General features: G+C 51.2%; 1 protein-coding gene across 2 annotated transcripts in view; it reads left to right on the forward strand.

Annotated features, from left to right (window-relative positions):
- The window catches only part of LMF1 (lipase maturation factor 1), a 137,576-nt gene that overhangs the window by 29,263 nt on the left and 88,207 nt on the right, over nt 1–20,106 (forward strand). For both annotated transcript variants that reach the window (XM_018915784.3, XM_050979908.1), the window contains one exon: nt 11,622–11,770. In XM_018915784.3, the coding sequence (XP_018771329.2) occupies nt 11,622–11,770 (149 nt within the window). The remainder of the gene's footprint in view (nt 1–11,621; nt 11,771–20,106) is intronic.

Here is a 20,106-nt window from a genome sequence, read left to right on the forward strand (position 1 = left end):
TGGCAACTCTCTGCTGTTCTCCTGTTCTTTTTTAAGGGTGGGCCTGGATGCATCCCAAAATTACCTGTCCTTGCTGTAGCCTGGAGGGGAGAAGGCTCCTGGGTGACCTGATTGGGGATTTTGGCACCTGGAGCAGCCACAAGAAATAAGGAGCTTTGCAGTGCTGTCTTCTCTTTATTTCCACATTTTTAGATGCTTCAGAAATAATTTCTCTTTAATATCTGTGCTTATGTGGTGCTTGGAGTGGGAGGAGGTGTGAAAGGATCCTTGGGGGGAAAGAGCCAGGGAAAAAGGTGAAGGATGAGGGGCAGAAACCTCCCTTGGTTTGGGTTCCTGAGGGAATGCTGTTGTTTTGGAAGGGACAATTCGTGTGATGTGTGTGCCAGAGTGGCAGGCACAGCCCTGTGTCACAGATTGTCACCAGAGCAGACACTGCCAGGAGCTTTTCATTCATCAAATGCAGGTTGGGAGCCAGCAGGAGGAAATCCCAGGGGTAGATGTGGGGCAGTGTCAGTGCACTTGGATTTGCCCAGCTCTGCTGGGTATCTCAGCCAGGGAAGGCACAGCCTGCAGAGGCAGAAATTCCCAGAGGGATGGAAGGGAATGCCAGGGAGGTGTCTGAGGGGATAATCAGAGCTCTGGCTCTTCCCATCTGTCCTTTGCTAAGCTTTGAAATCCCACTTTTTGTCCCCTTTGTCACAACATGTCATGTAAATATTTTCCATTCTCATTTACATGGCTTCTTAATATTCCTAATAACATTCTTAATGACATCCCTAATGACATTCTTCTGGCTCATTCAGCTTTTCAGACAGGCAGTGACCAGGGAGAGGAGGGGAACACTTGAAAGTCAAGATTTGGTGGTTTAGAATCAACCCTTTAAATGTGAGCTGCAGCAAAGCCAGCTCTGGGATTGATGTGTGCATGGAATTGGTGTCTTGGGAAGGCTGAGCTGGAACAGAGGCTGGGCAGAGTTAAAGGATAGAGCAATGATTGGTTAGAAGGATCTCCTCCATGGATCCACCTTGGGCAGCACCAGAGCCCAGGCAGGGCTGCCCCCAAGGAGAACCAAAATGGTCCCAAAATGGATGAGGTGTCACTTTGGTCAGTTCTGCTCCATTTGCACATTGGAGCTCATTGTCCCATCCCAGCTTTAGCCCAGGCAGTCCCATCCTTGTTTTTCTCTCTCCAGCCCACGGGGTTTGTGCTCCTGGGCTGGGATTTGGATCATTTGTCCTTGGTGAGATTTGGATCATTTGTCCTTGGTGAGATTTGGATCATTTGTCCTTGGTGAGATTTGGATCATGTGTCCTTGGTGAAGTTGATCGTTTGTCCTTGGTAAGTTTATCATGTGTCCTTGGTGAATGTGGATCGTTTGTCCCCTTGGTGAGATTTTGATCATTTGTCCTTGTGAGATTTGATCATTGTCCGTGGTGAGCTTGGACAATTTGTCTGTGCCCACTGAGCAGGAATTGTTTTGCCTCCCTGCTCTGGGCACAGAGCTCACCATCCCATAATGTAAAGCTCAGAGCTGCACACTACAGCAGCACAGAACCTGAAAAATAGAAAAGCCAAAGCCTGAGGCATCAGGATGGCCCTGATGTGAGCTGGCTGTGCCCAAGGGCCATCCCCACTCTGCTGCCCATCCCTGGGCACAGCACAGGAGCTTTGTCCCCAGGGTTCCAGGACTCCCAGCTGGTTTGGCTGTCAGAGCCTCGGGGTGGGAGCTGGAAGCTGTGCAGCCTGGAGAGGTTCAATCCCAAAATGTCATTTGGGATTAAAGTCACCCCCCACATCAGGAGTTACCCAGACCTGGAGCAGGGATAAATCCCCTTCCTGGGGGTTTGAGCCATGCTGGAGCTCCTTCTCTGGTGTGGAAAACCCTTCCTGTGTCAGCCCTGGGATGTAGCTCCAGTGGTGATTTCATCCCTTTTTAAATTTATTTTAAGAGAAAGTCACTGGATGCTGATATCTCCCCCTCCAGGAACAGGGAGAGCTCAGAGATCTGCAGGGAAAATGCTCCAGAGATGGTTGAGCAGGGGAATTTGGCCAGGACTTTCTGGCACACAGCTTGGACAGTTCAAACCATTTATTAGAATATTTTCCCATCTGTTTGTTATTATTAAATATGAAGGACTGGTGTTGCACAACCTTACCTTTTGGATTTATGGCCAGGAGAAAGCAGTGCAGGTTTTTATTGAGTACCTTTTAACTCTGACTCAGTTACAAACAGCATTTTGAACTTCTCCTGGGTGAGGTTTTAAAGAAAAATGAAATGAAAGCAGCTCCCAACACGTGCTGCTCTGTAAGGGTCAGCACTTTCTCTTTGGAAAATTGTCCTGTACAGGAATATCTTGAAGGGTTTGGTTTCATTTTTGAGTCCTGGGATGCCATGGATGCTAAACCTCCCCTCTCTGCAGATGCATCAGGAAGAGGATCTGAAATGCAGTTTCCCTCCTTTGGGAAGCTTTGCTGTGCTCTCTTCTCTTCATTTCCACATTTTTAGACACTACAAAAAATAATTTATCATTAATATCTGTGCTTGTGTGGTCGCTTAGAGTGGCACACTCTCACTGTATAAAGGGTTGATCTCTTAGATCCTTTTCCAGCCCAACTGAGAATTTGGAATTAGATTTTTTTTAAGGTCCCTTCCAGCCCAAATCATTGTGATTCTATTAAAAAAAATAGAATTTTTTGGTTTATAAAACCCAATAGCATTTAAAAACTGGCTGCTTAATAATTATTTTAACAAATAACAGATATTTTCAGTTTGGGTTTGGTTCCCTTTCCTCATTTCAAACGATTTTTATCCAGAAGATTTGTCCCTCCTCTTGCAGCCAGGGTGTCACTGGGTGCCACCCGTGGCCTCAGGTGGTTGATAAATCACCAGGATAAGCAGTGCTGGTGTTCCAGCTGCCTTCCCACATGGTTCCAGTTAGGGAATCCCAGCCCCCAGCCTCCCTGACAAGTTCCCCATCAGTGATTGAACATTTGCAGTGATTTCTGTCCAGAAATTGAATTCATTCTTAGAGCAAGAGCTGCTGCCATCCACTTGAAACTGCAGGATTAAAGCAGGATATTTTCCCAGCTCTAAGGGTATGGATGATTATTTGTCTGGAAAATCCCTGAGCTGTACCTGCTTTTTACAGTTTTACAATTCCAGGTTAGTTTTGTGTTGCTGAACACTTTAAAAAACTGTGGGGTTTTTTTTGCTGGATCCTTTAGTTCTGGGGCATGTACACGATGATCTGGACAGTCCCTCCCACCCCAAAGCACTGTAGGATTTTTCAGCCTGATTTAATAAGTGCAGAGTGAGGACTGAAATCATTCATCTGGTTCATTTTAGGCACTGAAGTCATTTGGATTCCTTACAGGGGGAACAAGTTTTGTGGTGCTGGGACATCTGCGAGGAGCTGTTTAATATCACTTGTCACTGCCCTGGCTGATTGTTGTTTTCATGTGGTCGATTCCAGCGGTTTCCAGAGAAATGTAAAAAGCTGCTGCTTCAAATGAGAAGCAAAAATCCTTAATTATATGGCGGGGAATGTGCTCACAAGTGGCTGTGATGTCACTCACGTGGCAAAGCCACCACCCAGGCTGCCAGCAGCACAGGAAAGTCTTAGCTTGTGTTTTCATGGAGCTGCTGGCTCCTTCCAGCTGGCAGCAGCACCCAGGGAATGGGAATTTTTGGGGAAAACGCTGCTGTTCTGCTCCCCTGCTGCCTTTACCAGCAGGGCTCTGTGGTGTTTGCAGTGGGGCTGGAGGAGGGGATCTTTGGAGCTGCCCTAGGTGGATTTTTGCTGGATTATCCAACCTTGTGACTTCCTCCAGGAGCCATGAAAATGCCCTGGCACGGATTCCCAGAGGAGCTGTGGCTGCCCTGGATCCCTGGAAGTGCCCAAGGCCAGGCTGGATGAGACTTGGAGCAGCCTGGGAGGGTGTCCCTGCCCATGGAAAGGGGGTGGAATGAGCTGGTCTTGAAAATCCCTTCCCACCCAAACCATCCCAGCATTCTCTGACTTAGAATTCTCACTGCATGCTGTGTTACTTTATGAAATGATGCTAAACTGGGTTTTTTGGGGGGTTATTTTTTAGGGGTTTTTTGTTTGGGGCTTTTTTTTTTGGTGTTGTTGGTGGTGGTGAGTTTTTCTGTTTTGTTTTGTTTGTTTTTTGTGGTTTTTTTTTTTGTTTTGGATCCCCAGGCAGATTCTCAGCCGTGGCCCCTAATTCAGGTGTCTGCCCATCAGCATTTCTGCCTCTGTGTGTGTGTGTCTGCTCCTCTTTGCACTGTGCAGGGAGAGAACAACTTCCTAACCCAGCTGCCTTCTTGCCATTTGTCCCATAACCACCAAAGCACTGCTGCTCCCTCCTCCATCTCCTCAGATCTCTTTAAAACCAGCTTTTGAAAGCAGCTTTTTGATTTCCTGAGGTCCACATTTGGTCTCCTCCCTCCTGCTCCCCCTTCCTTTGTTCCTGGAGGTTCCTGGAGGTTCAGGCTGTGGGTGTTGGGGTCACTTTGGTCACTTCTGAGCTCATGGTGTTGCAAAAGGCCTGGATGAAAGCAGCCCTGCACTGCAGCAGATTTCCAGCCCCGAAGCTTCCTTGGAGCTGGGTGAGTTCCATCAGGGATGGGGCTGAGTGGAGGCTCCTGTTTGCTTTTCTTGGGATGGAGGGGCATCCAACAGGACCTGGCAATACCCATTTTCTTATTTAGCTGTAATCCTGAAAAATAGCCTTGAGTGTGGACAGAGTAAATCCCCTTTTAGAATCAGAAAAATCATATTCTAGGTACTGGAGTGGTTTTGTCCTGGTCTCTTGTTTAAATAGCATCTTTTTTGTTGTTGTTTGGTTGGTTTGGGGTTTTTTTTTATGGTTTTGGGTGTAAAAAATGTTGCAGGAGTCCTGGAATCATTCAGATTGGAGAATACCTCCAAGACTATTTCAAGTCCTCACCTTGTCCCCAGAGCACTGAGTGACACCTCCAGGAGTCCCTTGGACACCTCCAGGGATGGGGACTCCAAACCTCCCTGGGCAGCCCCTTCCAAAGCCTGACCACCCTTTCCATGGGAAATTCCTGCTGATATCCAGCCTGAAGAAGAGCAGAGCTTGTGGACACACAGCCCACGTGTCCCACAGGGAAATGGGAAGGGCTGGAAGGGTTTGGCTGAGAAATGGGAGCAGCCAGGCAGGAGAGGCCAGGGACAGTGACACCACCAGCAGCAGGTGATCACAGCTACAGCTTTGCTACAGATACATGAAAAATAGACAAGCTGAAATGCCAAGGCATCTCTTCAGCACCACACGAGGACACAGCAGCTCATCCCACAGCCATCCCCAGATCCCATCTGTTCCTCTCTGCCAGGCCATGTGCCCAGGGGGCTGAGCTGCTCCAAGCAGGTGTCTGCTGGCTGCTCAATCTTTCTTCTCTTCTGGCAGCTTCAGAGCCCCTCAGCAGCTGTTCCCCTGATGCCTTCAGTCTGAGCTCTCCTGTTTCCCAGATTCTGGACTGCACTGGTGTATGATAACTCTGAACTCCATGGAAAGTGTCAGCAGGTTCTCCCCACAGCTCAGGCACACAGAACAATCCTTTCCCAGCCCCAGAACCGAGGGCACTGCTGCAGCAGTGACCTTAGAGCTCATCCAGCTCCAACCCCAGCACCTTCCACTGTCCCAGAGTGCTCCCAGCCCCATCCAGGCTGGCCTTGGACACTGCCAGGGATGGAGCAGCCACAAATTCTCTGGGCAGGAGGATTTCAGGGAATGCTGTTTCCCATGTCCAGGGACATCTCACCCTCCCTGGCCAGTGTGGGCACCTTCTCCTCACCTTGAGGCCAAGCTGGAGAGCTCCTGCTTGTTCACAGGAACAGGGCTGAACTTATTTTCCTCCTTGAAGACAGAGTAATTAAACCCAGTATGTACAGATCCCTCAAATTGACAGCCGCCCACAGAGCTAAAAACAGGAAATCCATTAACTTCATTATTTAAAAAATAAAATAAAAATCCTCCCAACTGATTCCTCTGTCACTTAAAGTTCTGCATGGAAGGAGGGCTAATTTAACGCTGCATTAACTCCCAGTTATCACCCTCCTGTTACCTAAGTAGTTCCTAATGACTACCCTGGAGAGCACTTGGAAGCTTTTAAAAGTTTTTATGCTAAATTTTATTTTTTTTTTTCTGGGTAGTTTATACTTTAAGTACAAAAGTTCCTGCTAACGTTCTCCCAAATCTTCCACCAACAGCCAGAACTTTTTCTGGTGGCTGCAGAAATGTGAAGGATCCCCAGGCTGAGGTGACTTTGAACAAGAAATGGGAAATATTTAATAGTGGTGGTTGAAGATGGGTTTGGCTGTGGGAAGCTGGGTCAGATCTTGGGTTCGTGGTGTCCTGGGCTTGGGCTGGAGGGCTGTGGGTGCTGCAGGCCTGGAGAGGTTCAATCCCAAAGTGTCATTTGGGGTTTAAAGTCACCCCCAAACCAGGAGTGATCCAGAGCCCGGAGCAGGGATAAATCCCCTGTTCTGCAGCACAGCTCAGATATTCCCAACAGGTGCTTTAGGCTCGAGCTGAAACCAAACCACGCTGGGGTTCAGGGAGGTGGGCTCGGGAGCAGGTCTGATTCCAGGGAAAGTCAGTCTGGGTTGGATATCTGCCTCCCCTTGGCTGCTGGGCTGTCTGACACACAATATCCACAGGGAGACAGCTGCACTGGGAGCTGGAAAATCTGGATCTGTTGGAGCAGCATTTGTCTGTGCTGTGCAGACGTGCTCTGGGTAAATTTGATGTGTGGGCGTTTCTGTACAAAGAGAAACAATTGCTGTTTTCACCTTGTCCTGCGTTTTAGGAAGGGCAATTAGTAAGAATTAATTACGTGAGCTCTTCCTAGCATAGCCAGGTAGGAGGGTTGATTTTGGCCAGGTGATATTTTTGAGTCAGAAAAACAGAAAATTCATTATTCTTGAGCTTAGTTTTTATCTTCTGAAGGCTTTCAGCCCTTCCCTCCCTCACTGCTTTCTCCCTGATTGTCCAATAGAATGGTTTGGGATGAGGAGATTGGGGAAAGGACTGTGCTGACTCCTCTGCAGCCATGGCCAGGCTGTGGTAACTTGGGGTGGTGAATTTATTTACGGTAAATAATGGAGATGAAAATTGGACATCGCTGATGTCACGCTACAAATACAAACCCTCCATTGCCTGAGCGTTTGGAAGAGGCAAAACACCTGAAAACCCTAAAAGGAATAGTGGAAAGTGAACTTAGGTTTGGGGTTGGCTTCCTCCCTTCCTTCCTCCCCTCCAGCACATCCTTCTGCTCCTCCTCCTCCCCTGCCCCAGCAGAGACATCTGGAAAATCCCAAACCCTGGATTTTGCCACGCCAAGTTCCGAGCGTGTCCCGAACCCTCGGAGCGCGTGTGGGGCGGGCGCAGCCGCCAGCAGAGGTTGATTTTATTCCCTTTTTTTCCCCCCCAAAAAACCCAGCCCGTGGCTCCCTCTCCGGCTGCGCCAGAGATAACAATGGGGGGCTTTGTGCTGCCCTGCAGCTGCTGAAATTTGACGAGATCCAAGTGAGGAAAACAGGAGCAGGTGGGTCAACAACGTGACCCTTTCGTTCCCAGCAGTATCAGTGAGCCCGGGAATAGGGATGTGTTGGTTGGGCTTGGAGGGTGGGAATTGTCTCTTGGAGAGAGCCCTGATGGGGTGTGCTGCTCTTTGTGGGATGGGTTTCACCCCCCAGTCTCCAGGATTGGGGAATGTTACTGGAGAGTGTTGCTCCCTTCATTCCCAGATCGTTCACTGGTTTTAGGATGCTCCATGGCTTCCATGTGGATGCTCCTGAAGCTCCCAATGTCCTGAAGCTCCAGTATCTGCCTTCCCATCCCACTGCCCCAAAGTGGGGCTGTCCCAGATGTGGCTGCTCCATCCCTGGCAGTGCCCCAGGCCAGGCTGGACAGGGCTTGGGGCACCCTGGGACAGTGGGAGGTGTCCCTGCCATGGCAGGGGTGGCACTGGATGAGCTTTGAGGTCCCTTCCAGCCCAAAACATTCCAGGATTCTATCCCAATTTCTTCTCTGAGTCCCCTCAGGTTATGGAGATGTCTCCTTCCTGTCTGTGTTTTTTGCTGCCCTACAAAGTGTCAGGGGTGGGAATTGCTGGGAGTTGGAGGAGGGTTTGGGATGTGCTTCCCAGGCTGTTGGGTGGCTGTGTTCACCTCCTGGCACTGCCACTTCAGCAAACACATCTCACTGTGGAATCCTGGAATGGCTCAGGTTGGGAGGGGCCTTAAATCATCACCTTCCTCACCTTCCTCACTGCTCCCATGTGATAGCAGCAAGAGGAGGGCGAAATCTGGGAGAGAAATCCTGGAGTTAGTGAGCTGGGAGGGTCAGTGAGGAACCTTGGAGAAATCCTGGAGTTAGTGAGCTGGGAGGGTCAGTGAGGAGCCCTGGAGAAATCCTGGAGTTAGTGATCTGGGAGGGTCAGTGAGGAGCCCTGGAGAAATCCTGGAGTTAGTGATCTGGGAGGGTCAGTGAGGAGCCAGCTGGCTCCCCTGGCAGGTGGGCTGACCTGGCTGATCCCTTCAGGTGTCCCAGTGTGTTTGGGCTCTGTGAACCCCTGAGTGTGACAGCACTCAAACCTCAGCAGGGACGTGGCTCCAGCCTCAGAGCTGTCCAAGAATCCGAAGGATTTGGAGTCTGAGGCTTTCAGGGCAGATGTGAACAACTGTGTGTGAGTCAGCGGGGAGGAACGGGAGGTTCTGCTGATGGATTTGGTAATCTTGGGCCTGGTATCATCTTACAGCCCAGTGAGGGTGAGCTGAGCCCAGCTCCCCCCTCGTGCACCGAGCTGTGGATTCGCTCGCGGTGTTCAACATGTTCATCTCCTCAAATCTTCCTGACTGAGCTGGAATTGTTATAGAAACCACAACACAGGAGCATCTGGGATAATCCCAGCACCCCCAGCACTTCCAGTGGCCACAGAGCAGCATCCAGCAGCCGTTTGTTTGCACGAGATGAAGCCTGAAAGAGGAGTGGGCTCTTGGAGCTCTTGGAGGTCTTCTCCAAGCTTAACATTTTTCTGGGAATGACAGATTATGGTCAGGATGAGTCTGTGCTGGATGGAGAAGGAAGAGGCCAGGAGAGGTCCAGGGGATGGGTGGGTGGATGGATGGATGGATGGATGGATGGATGGATGGATGGATGGATGGATGGATGGATGGATGGATGGATGGATGGATGGATGGATGGATGGATGGATGGATGGATGGATGGATGGATGGATGGATGGATGGATGGAGGCTGGAAAGAAGCACAGTTGGGTGATGGATACTAGAAAACTGATCCCACGTGGACAGCTGTGGAGACTCCATCCCTCAGGAAGGGGGCTGTGAATAAATCAGAGCCTCTCCCAGCTTATCTGCCCTCAACCTGGTTTTAGCAGGACCTTGAGGCAGGAGCGCAGCCCCACATGCCCTCACTGGGGGCAGGATTTAACCCCACACTGGGCGAGTTTTGGGGCCCAGACTCCTGTCCCAGCCTGTGAGCAGAGTCTGTCCTTGGCTGCACTGGCAGTTAAGCCCAGCTTGGGGCTGGCTTAGCTGCAGAGCAGCCGGAGGTGCCAGGGCTGTGCCCGGCAGCTGGCAGCGCTGTTTACTCCGTGCTGCTCCCGGCACGGCTCCATCCTGCTGTGCCAGCTGGTGCCAGGATTCCAGCCCTGGCATCCCTTTGGGATAAAAGCACAGGTGCAAGGCTGAACTCGTGGTCTAGGCCATGCCAGGAAGGCTTGGCTTGGCTTGGTGCTGGGAGCATCCTCCTGGAGCCGTGGGATGTGCGGGAATTGTCCCGCAGGATGCCAGCAGCCTTCTGTGCCCCTTGCTGGCACTTGGGGTTAAAAACAAAGCAGGGAAAGCTGCTGGTGTGCCCTGCTGGGCCAGGGAATGGATGCAGAGGGATGCAGAGTTTGGATCCCACCCCGACACCCATCCCCAGCAGGGCAGGGTGGTGATTTCCATATGAAAACAGGGATAACAGTGGGATTCTTGTGCTGGCAGGAATGAGGGAGATCTACGACCCTTTTGGTGCCAGTCAGCCCCGGAGCTGGGTTCAGGCACAATTAACCTTTCACTTTGGGGATGAGCCGGTGCTTTCCTGCTGCAGCTGCTTTTGGGACAATATTCCTTACTTCTCCTTCCAGAACCATTAATTTGGGCAGCTGGGGGGGCTGTGCTGGGAACCACAGGCTGTGTGGAGGGAGGAGGGGGAGTTTGAATCGGCTTTGATGTGTGATAATCTGAGTTTTTAAAATTGCATTTTGATTTAAGGGGTTTTTGCACATTAAGATTTAAAAAAAAAATGAGGTTTCACGACTGTGATTGGAAATATTTTCAAGCAAATTCAAAGTGGTTTTTCCTGCGTGGCAACATCAAATCAGGGGTTGGAAAAATCTTGGGGTAGGGGATCAGGGGGCTCAGGCTGAAGCTGGAAGGGATGGATGGGTTTGGAATCCTCCTGGGTTTGGAATGGGTTTTCCTGCCTCTTTGGGCTGGGTGAAAGGAATTGTTATGGATCAAACTGATGAAATGCCTGGAGAAACCTTGGGAATGAACTGGAGCCATGGACACTGCCTGGTTTAATTGACATAACTGAGAATTTCAGTGCCCTAATGGCTCCACCAAGGAATTTTCAGGAATTCTCCTCACCAATGTGCCGTTTAATGTCTTTTTTTGAAATGGTTTCAGAGTACAGTTCTATCACACAGAAATGTTTGAGAATCAGAATAATTGGAGGTGGGACAAAGCTGCAGCAGTTTAGTTTTGGCAGGGATAATTTGGTGCTTCCAGACACAGTGAGGGTTGGACTTCACCTGTCAAAACAGAGCTGTGTGTTCTGCCTCCCTTGGAACAATCATTGCAATATTTGTAGGCTGGGATGGAGGAGAAAATGCAAAATACGGATTTGCATGGATCAGGTGGAGTCTGTCTGCTCCAGAGGATCCAGGGAGTGGATTCATGGTGGGATCCCAAGGCTCTGCCTTGAGCTCAGTCCAGGGTCATTTGGTTAAATCCAGGGATGGGTGAAATCCAGCAAATGGTAAAAGTGGCCTCATGGACAATTTTGGTCCCATTTTGATTTTCTTTGTGATTAAAATTCTGAGCTTCTTATTGCACTGAATGTTGATGATGACAAGACCTAATGGGATCTTAATTACTCTTTTTTGAAGCTAAAACTGCCCCATTTTGGCAAAAAATCCAGCCCAGTCCGTGGCACTGCTGGATCCATCCGTGACTGGAGGAATCAGTGGCACTGCTTGCTTGTCCTGTGCCACTACCCAGGGCACCTCAATCTCATTTTTTCTGCTTCATAGAAATTCTTAATTTTTATAAAATCCCCCCTTTTATGTATTTTGTGCTTGGAGAAGAACAACACAACCCCAAAGCTTCAACCCCCTGAATCCCCCCTGTGTGGGATGTGTGTTTTAGGGCAGCTGGTGCCTGATTTCCCTCAAGTTAACCTTAAAAAGCATTCAAGGTGGTTTTTTTTCTTTAAATCCTTCCATTTAAATTTAATTCCAGGATAACTTCCTGCACTCTCACCATAATTATTCCCTTCTTCACTTCTCGTTGGCTCTGCAGGATGGGAATCACAGCTCTTGGAGACAGGATTCCTGGGAATCTTCCTGTGCCCCCTCTGGAGCCTGTCCCGCCTGCCCCAGGGCTCTCCTCCTTCCAGGATTGTCATCTGGAGCTTCCGCTGGCTCATCTTCAGGATCATGCTGGGAGCGGTGAGTGGCAATTCCCCTTGGGCCTCTTGGAGCTGCCAGCAGCAGGAATGTCCCATCCCAAAGGTCCTATCCCAAAGGTCCCATCCCAAATGCCCCATCCCACTGGGAGTTTTGCAATCCATAGCCTCAGGATCTGTTGGTTTGGGAGTTTTTCCCATTTTCAGGATCATGCTCAGAGCTGTGAGTGGGAATTCCCCTTGGGCTTCTTGGAGGTGCCAGCAGCAGGAATGTCCCATCCCAAAGGTCCCATCCCAGCTGGAAATTTCCCAATCCCAGCTGGAAATTTCCCAATCCAGCACCTCTGGCTCCGCTGGTTTGGGAGTTTTTGGGAGTTTTCCCCTGCTCTGGTCCTCAGGATGCTTCTCCTCTCTCCTGGCTTGTTTTGAGGAGGAAGAGCAGGATGGGATGAATGATCTGTGTGGATTTGTTGGTGCTGCACTTGAGGGGCTCTTCCAAAGGAATTAAAGGGAATTGGGCCTTGTGGCTTTTCCACAAGACTGTTGGAATCCTGTGGGTAATTCCCAGCTTTCCCCAGATTTCTTCTCCTTTGTTTTTGCTTTTCTGAGCTGTCACTCTCTGCTCCCTGCTTTCAAACTGAACAATTACTGCAGAACTGTCCCGGTGCCAGAGGGAATTCCCAAGCAGCTTGTAAGGGAATCCATCAGGACCTGACACATCCCTGTTAAAATCAAGGCGTGGCAGGGGCGTTCTCCCATCAGCTCCATCTGCTTGGACCTTCCAGATCATCCCAAAGCTTGGAAGCTGAGGATCATCACTGCAGAAGGAGTGATCTGGGTTTTTTGGAGTTTTGCCTTGGAATTTTTTTCAGGGATCTCAGGGTGAAGGTTTTATTTGGGTCACTTTTCACCAGCAGGATCTGAAGCAAATGTCAGCACAGGCCCTTCATCCCTTAGGGATGCAGGCTGGATCCCAGGATCTTGATGCTTCTTTGGATTCAGGGAATGCCTGGATGTGGCACTCAGGGCTCTGCTCTGGTTGGCAGTGTGGGGATTGGTCACGGGATGCTGATCTTGGAGCTCTTTTCCAGCCTCAGGGATCCCAGGATTCTGTGGTTCTCAGCTGTGATGTGGATTGTGGAGGGAACTGACACCAAGTGTAGCCAAACATCCCCAATTTCCTCAAAAATTGATCTGATCACCAATTTGCACCCTGCTTTCCTTCTAAGCTGGGATCTGCCTGAGACTTTTTCCTGCAGATGTGTCTCATAAAATCTGAATTATGGGGCAGGCTGGATATGAAGGAAAACTGTGCCTCCCAAACATCTCTGTTCCCATTATCCCTGCGCTGCTCTCAGCTTTGCCAGGAGAGCAATAACTCCTGATATTTTTGGGAAGAGACATGTCCCTGTGTGCCTGGGACACTGATATATCACTGACAGCCACAGGAGAGGAAGACATGGAAAGGTCATTAAGTGGAGACCCCCACAAGGGGAGTGATTGATGGGATCTTTAATGTTTTGGGGCCTGAAGTCGTGTAGGATTTCTCCTGGGCTGGGGGAACAGCTCAGCAGGCAGTGGGAAGGAGAAGGATCCTCCTGGAGCCCAGGTGCACCTGCTCCCAGTGCATCTTTGGTTTCCTCCTGAGCTGCCCAGGAGCTCAGCACGTGCTGCAGGAGTTTTCCCAGTGGGATTGGCAGGGGTGGTGCTTTCTGCAGGAAGTTTGCCTTTCCCACGTGGTTCTCTGGGCTGACTGGGGTGAGGCTTTCCTTGGGAAATCCTCCAAGCAAGCAGCATTCCCTGGGGGCAGCTGGGCTTTCCTCACCTTGTGCTGGGTGTAAGGAGAGTTTGGGGATGTTCCTTGGGTGGGTGAGGTGGTGTCTCCTCTCCAGGTTCCCATCCCAGCGCTCTCCTGTTTTCCATGGTCCCTTCCTAACCACAGGGCTGATTTCACTTCTCAGCCCCTTTTCCCTCCACTTGTCTCACATTTGGGATCTTTCTCCACGCGGAGCTCTGACGAGCTGGGGCTCAGCACTGAGCAGAGCTGGTCTGGTTTGGGGGAGGATGTTGCAGGAAAGGTTGGAAGGAGATGATCTTTAAGGTCTCTTCCAACACAAACCATTTCATGGTCTGGGAGTTTTGCTCTTTCCTGGCTAAACCTCCTCCCAAAAAATCCTGTCCAGGCCTTGCTGTGTTGTGCACAGGAGCTGGCTGGGCTTGTTTAGGGAGAAGTGGGATAATCCCAGCTGTGGTGGGAGGCGAGGAGCTCAGGCAGGCGCTGCTGCCGGGGTTTGATTGGCAGCCAGTGCTGGGCTGAGCTCAAATATTGCTGCCTTTTTAAAAGGCATAATTACGTGATTCAATCTATATGTTTGATGTTCCTAATCATCCATTAGAGCAGGATGTAAAGAGGGATGCTTCCCAGGAACATGCCACAGAATAGGGGCTCTTTGTGTGAGCCAGCAGCTCGTTAGGCAGTGAGTGATGCAAACACACATTTGCAGGGCTGCTTTCCCTCAGAAGAGCTGGGTGGTTTGATGGCTTCATCATTTTGTTTGTGACTCTCTGTCACTCGGATTTCCTGAGCCTTGGAAGATGCCAAGCGTGGGTTTGTGATGCCATCAGAGTCAGGAGGTGGGAGGCAGAGGTGTGTGCTGAGATTTCTGCCACTCCTCAGGCAGAGGGATGAGGGGACACAGCCTCAGCTTGCACCAGGAGCATCAGATTAAATATTAGAATGATTTCTTTTTTCTCTGAAGGAATGGTCAGCATTGGAATGAGTTCCCCAGGGAGGTGGTGGAGTCACTGTGGAAGTGTTTGAGACATTGGATGTGGTTCTTGGGGATGTGGTTGCACTGGGTGGTCCTGGAGGTCTCTTCCAACCCTGATAATTCTGATATTCCAGCCACACAACACATTCTGTGCTAACCAAGCCACGGGGACTTCCCAAGAGGAGCAGCCCCACTGCCAGCAGGGTCCTTGGCGTGGTGGCACTGAGGTGTTCTGTCACCTGCAGCTGCCTGGGGGCTCTGCTGTGCTCTCCAAGCCCTGTCCCTCTCTCCAGGAGCACAAATGTTTGATCCAGCAGGCAGAGTTGCTTTTCCAGCTGCTCCATTCCCTCGGTGGTGGGTGGGTTTGGGGTGGTGCCAGCCCCTTCTGCCAGCCCCTCGCTGCAGGCTGGGGGTCCTCAGGGAGCTCCTGGCAGCCCTTTTCCCAAAGTGCAGAGTTTAACAACCCCTGATTCCCAAAACAGGGATTGGTTGGAGCTGTGCTTCCCTGAATCTTGTGGATTCCCAGAGCCCACTCCCACTGGTGCCAGCTCTGCCTGGACCTTTTTGAGGAGCTTCTGATTGAATCCCCATCCTCTGCTTCCAAACTCCCCCAGGTGAAGAGTTTCTGCTTCATTTTTGGGTTGTTTTGGGGGTTTTTGGGGCAGCAGCCTTGCTCAGGAGCTCTCCATCAAATACACCTTGTGGCTAAAACCCCACTGAGCAAACATTAGTCCTGGGTTTTTGCTGCAAGGCCTGAGAGTAGGTGACAGCTCCATGGAGTCCATACATTCTGGGGAATTCCCTGCTTCACGTGAGACCCACGTGCTGGGGGAGCCCAAATTCCTGCCCAGGGATGGACTGGAGTTGATGAATTGCCAACAGCATCCTGGGGAAAGCCTGGAGTAGCTCCTGGTGCCCTGCAAGTCACCAGGGATTGTTGAAGTAAACCATAAAAGAGAGTTTCTGTTTCTTCATCAGGGCTGGGGCTGAGGGGCGTTGTGGGAGCTCAGAAATGTGAGAATTTGGTTGTCATCAACACCTGCCTGCCACTGCAGCAGCACTGAGCACACCTGGAAGCTGCAGGAGCACGGGACTGGGATCTCAGGGGGGTTTGGGTTCATCCCCCAGCCCTGCAGGGGCTGAGGGTCAGTGCTGGGGGCTTCTCCTGATGGCTCTGCCCTGGGCAGGGAGCAACATTCCCTGGCTGACCCCTGGGCTGGGAGCTCAGGCTGCACATCCTGGGTGCTTGGCTGGTGTCCAGCAGCACTTCCCTGGATCTCTCAGCCCTGCTGGGATGTGCCCATCATCCAAAGCACTCCTGGCTCACTTGATGATGTTCTGTACAAGGAAGATCAGCCTGGAATGGTTTGGCTTGGAAAGATCTTAAAACTCATCCAGTTCCACCCCCAGCACCTTCCACTGTCACAGGTGATCCAGCCTGGCCTTGGACCCTCCCAGGGATGGGGCAGCCACAGGAAACAGGGAAAACAAGGAAAAATTATCCCTGCAGGGGATGCACAGAGGAGATGGGGGAGCTTTGAGCATCGGGGGTGCAAGAGCAGGCTGGAAATGGGAATGAGCAGGGAATGGAGGTGGAGCTGTGCCTCACAGAGGATCCCAGCCATATGGAATGAGTTACCAGGGAAGGTGGCTGGAGCAGTGAGTGTGAGTCTGAGACATCTTGATTACTTTCTGCAGGAAAGGATTGCAGAGTGGAGTGAAAAACCAGGGAAACGGGATTTAAAGCACATTACCACTTTAATTTAAAAGTGCCCAGAGCAAGGAAATTCAGATTTAAAGCTGCCAATCTCTGCCTGGCTGCTGCAGGTGTTGGGGCTGGGAGGACTCTGGGGTCTGTGTCCAGATGGGTCCTGGGGCCACGAGGCCAATCCCAAACTTTGGGTTTGTCCCAGGAATGAGATCCTTGAATAGGTGTGTTCTGTGATCATTTTATTCTTTATAAGAGAAATGTATTTTCTTTAATAATCTGCCCTGTGTGCAGTGCCCTGGACACCTTCTCTGTCTGCTGCCCTGTAAGTGTTGCAGGGTCTGGGATGGTCCCTCAGGAAGGGTTTTCTTCCCCCTTTTTTCCTCCCAGTTTGGAGAGCCCTTCCCAGGAGCTGCTCCCTCTGCTCCTCCTCATGTCATACACGAGATTCTGAGGAGGAATTTAGGGGCAGTTTAGGGGTATTTAGGGAATTTTTGGGGAACCCAAGAGCATCTTTTCCACTTGGGATTTGTGACTTGGCCGTGCCTCTCCTTGCTTTGCTTCCTGTAAACAAAATTTCTCTCTGTTTTTTTCTCACTTCCCAGATTTCCCTTTCTGTCAGAATGGCCCCCCCTCCCCTTCCCAAACCCAGGCTCAGCCCCCCTGAGCTGTTCAGGAACATCCTCGGAAGTGGCTGCAGAACAGAGGAGTTGGGAGCAGTTTTTGGCAGGCAGAGACTCAGAAAACAATTTCAGTCCTTTGCTGTTTCTAATGTACACAAGAGATATTTTCCCCTTCTGCAGGAGGATAAAAGATCATTTAAAGTGACAGTTTGGGGGGAAAAATAATACAGAAAGAATTATAATAATCAAATTTTTCCCCTTAAATTATCACAGTTTTTTCCTGTGGATTTGTCCATCTTTCTCCGAGATGTCTTTCCACAAAAAAAGGATCAATTCCTTCCAGATAATTTATACATCACTTGATATTTAATATGTTTTTAAACAGTTCTGAATTTTCTTTGCTGTTAAAAAATACTTCTTTTAACCCACTGCAGCAAATCCTTTCAGAACCTTGTGGTTCGTGTGAAACTCTTGGTGTTCCTTGTTTTGTTTTCGCTTGGAGCCTGTTAAAAGTGTCAGGACGTGGGTGGCATTTGAAAGGTTACTGGAAAGGGTGGGGCTGTGATTAGCTAAGAAGGGAGATGAACTTTCTGGCAAAAATAAGGAAGACTTTGAAGCAAACAGAATCTGGATGCCTGCAGAAAAATGGAATCAAAGAAAAGCTGGAATTGGGGCGATCCCGAGGTGCAGAAGGGGGGAGCAGCAGCAGAATCCAGCGGATGTAGATGTCAGCTCGGTGACAGGCGTGCCCTGATCCTGGGCATTATGGCCCTGAAATGGAGAATAATTATTCTAATTTGTTTTATTACATTAGCGTGGGTAGGAGGGAAGAAAGGGAGCTTTCTTCGCTGCCTTTCTCATTATTCCTCGGCGAGCTCGGCGGGGCCAGCTCCCGGCTCCCGCGCCGGCCCTTCATGGGAATTTTTGGAAAATGATGTCTGCAATGTTCTGACCTTTGCCGTCCCAGCTGCAGCCTCCTCCTCTCTGCGGGGATCCCACACTTGACTCCTTAGCAACCTCCTTTGTGCCTCTGATCTCTCTCCATTTGTCTGTAATAGCCCTTGGCAGCGGGACTTGTTGTTCCTTGGTGGCTGGAAAAGGCAGGAGCCGCCGATGCCAAGGGTTTTGCAGAATCCCTTTCACCCACTGCTCCAGCGCTGCCTTCAGAGCCCCCCAGATGCTGCTGGTGGCTTCTCAGAGGGGCTTTTTGGGGGATTTGATGGAGGGAAACAGCAGCAAATCAAAGGAAGCAAAGTCAGCCCCAGGGAGTTCTCCTGCAAGGTTTCCGCCCGTGCGGGGCTTTGTGGTTGTGGTGGCTCTGGTTTGGCTCTGGGCAGGTTCACCCGAGCTCCTGCAGGTTCACCCGAGCTCCTGCAGGCTCACCCGAGCTCCTTCAGGATCACCCCGAGCTCCTGCAGGATCACCCGAGCTCCTGCGGGATCACCCGAGCTCCTGGGGATCACCCGAGTTCCTGCGGGATCACCCGAGCTCCTGCAGGGTCACCCGAGCTCCTGCAGGATCACCCGAGCTCCTGCAGGATCGCCCGAGCTCCTGCAGGGTCACCCGAGCTCCTGCAGGTCACCGGAGCTCCTGGGGATCACCCGAGCTCCTGCGGGATCACCCGAGCTCCTGCAGGATCACCCGAGCTCCTGCGGGATCACCCGAGCTCCTGCAGGATCACCCGAGCTCCTGCAGGATCGCCCGAGCTCCTGCAGGGTCACCCGAGCTCCTGCAGGGTCACCCGAGCTCCTGAGGTTCACCCGAGCTCCTGCAGGATCACCCGAGCTCCTGCAGGATCACCCGAGCTCCTGGGGATCACCCGAGCTCCTGCGGGATCACCCGAGCTCCTGCGGGATCACCGGAGCTCCTGCGGGATCACCGGAGCTCCTGCGGGATCACCCGAACTCCTGCAGGATCGCCCGAACTCCTGCAGGATCACCCGAGCTCCTGGGGATCACCCGAGCTCCTGGGATCACCCGAGCTCCTGCAGGGTCACCCGAGCTCCTGCAGGATCGCCCGAACTCCTGCAGGATCGCCCGAGCTCCTGGGGCCACCCCAGAGCCCCTCTGTGCAGGAGGCAGCAGGCAGGTGGGGTTTGCTCACCTGGATCGTGGCAGGATCCTGGAGTGGTTTGGGGTGGAAAGGTCCCTCGTGGGCAGGGACACCTCCTGCTGTCCCAGGTTACTCCAAGCTCCATCCAGCCTGGCCTTGGACGCTCCCAGCGTTCTCAGGAGGGTGTGGAGGTGCCAGGCTTGGAGCTGAACAGGGCTGGGCAAGGTGCAGAGCAGAGCCAGCTGAGGAGCACTGTCCTTCCCTGGCTAGGGAATTGTAAACCATGGCGTGGTTTGGTTGGAACAGACCTTAAAGCCCATCCTGCCCTGGGCAGGGACAGCTCCCACCATCCCAGATTGCTCCCAGCCCCATCCAGCCTGTCCTCAAACCCTTCCAGGCTTGGAGCATCCTGTCATTGCTCTCTTCTCATGGAAGGAGCAGAGGACCCTGAATTCAGTGAGGTTGGTGGGAACACCAGGTGCAGCTCTGGTTCTCCCCTTTGGCTTGCTGCTGTCACAGCTGTGGGAGAGGCTGTCCCTGTGTCACCTGTTCCCTGTAGGACATTCCCTGCAGGACAGAAAACCTGGGATCCAGCTCATCCTCCCTGCACCACAGACCTCGATCCATCAGCAGGGAGGGTCTGAGGTCCTGGAGCTCTGAGGGGGTTTTAGAGCCCCAGCTGAAGCTGGTCCTGTTGGATTCCTCAGATTTAAGTTCTCCAGGAGCCTCTTCCAGCCCTGCCCTATAATCCTGAAATGGTTTTATTTTTAGATGTCACCTTGGGAAGCTCCTTCCTCTCCCACACACTGGGGTCTAAATTTGTCTCAGAATACCCTGGTGAGGGTTTGGCTTTCACAGAGATGGTGAAACCACTTTTCCTGTGGGTAGCAGAGGTGGGAAGTGCACGGAGCTGGGGTTTTCCCTGGAAGCTTCCCTTATTTATAGCAGGAGCCAAATGAAAATCTAGAATTTAGTTGGGAACTCTGGGTGGGTTTTTGCCCATCTTTTGTACAGCAAAGACACAGAAAGGTCTTTAAATTGTCTCTAAATTTGTAACGTGGGTGCCCCATTCCCCACCCTTCCCTCTGGAGCTGGGATCAATAGGGAATTTTGCAGACATAGCTTGAGTCACCAAGCTTTTGCTCAGCTTCCCGTGCTATTGGCCTGTCTGTACCATTTTTTCAGAATTAATTTTGGGCTGAAAAAGTCTCAAAGAAGTGCTTTG

Source organism: Serinus canaria, chromosome 14 (genome assembly GCF_022539315.1).
Source record: "Serinus canaria isolate serCan28SL12 chromosome 14, serCan2020, whole genome shotgun sequence".
Taxonomy (NCBI): Eukaryota; Metazoa; Chordata; class Aves; order Passeriformes; family Fringillidae; genus Serinus; species Serinus canaria.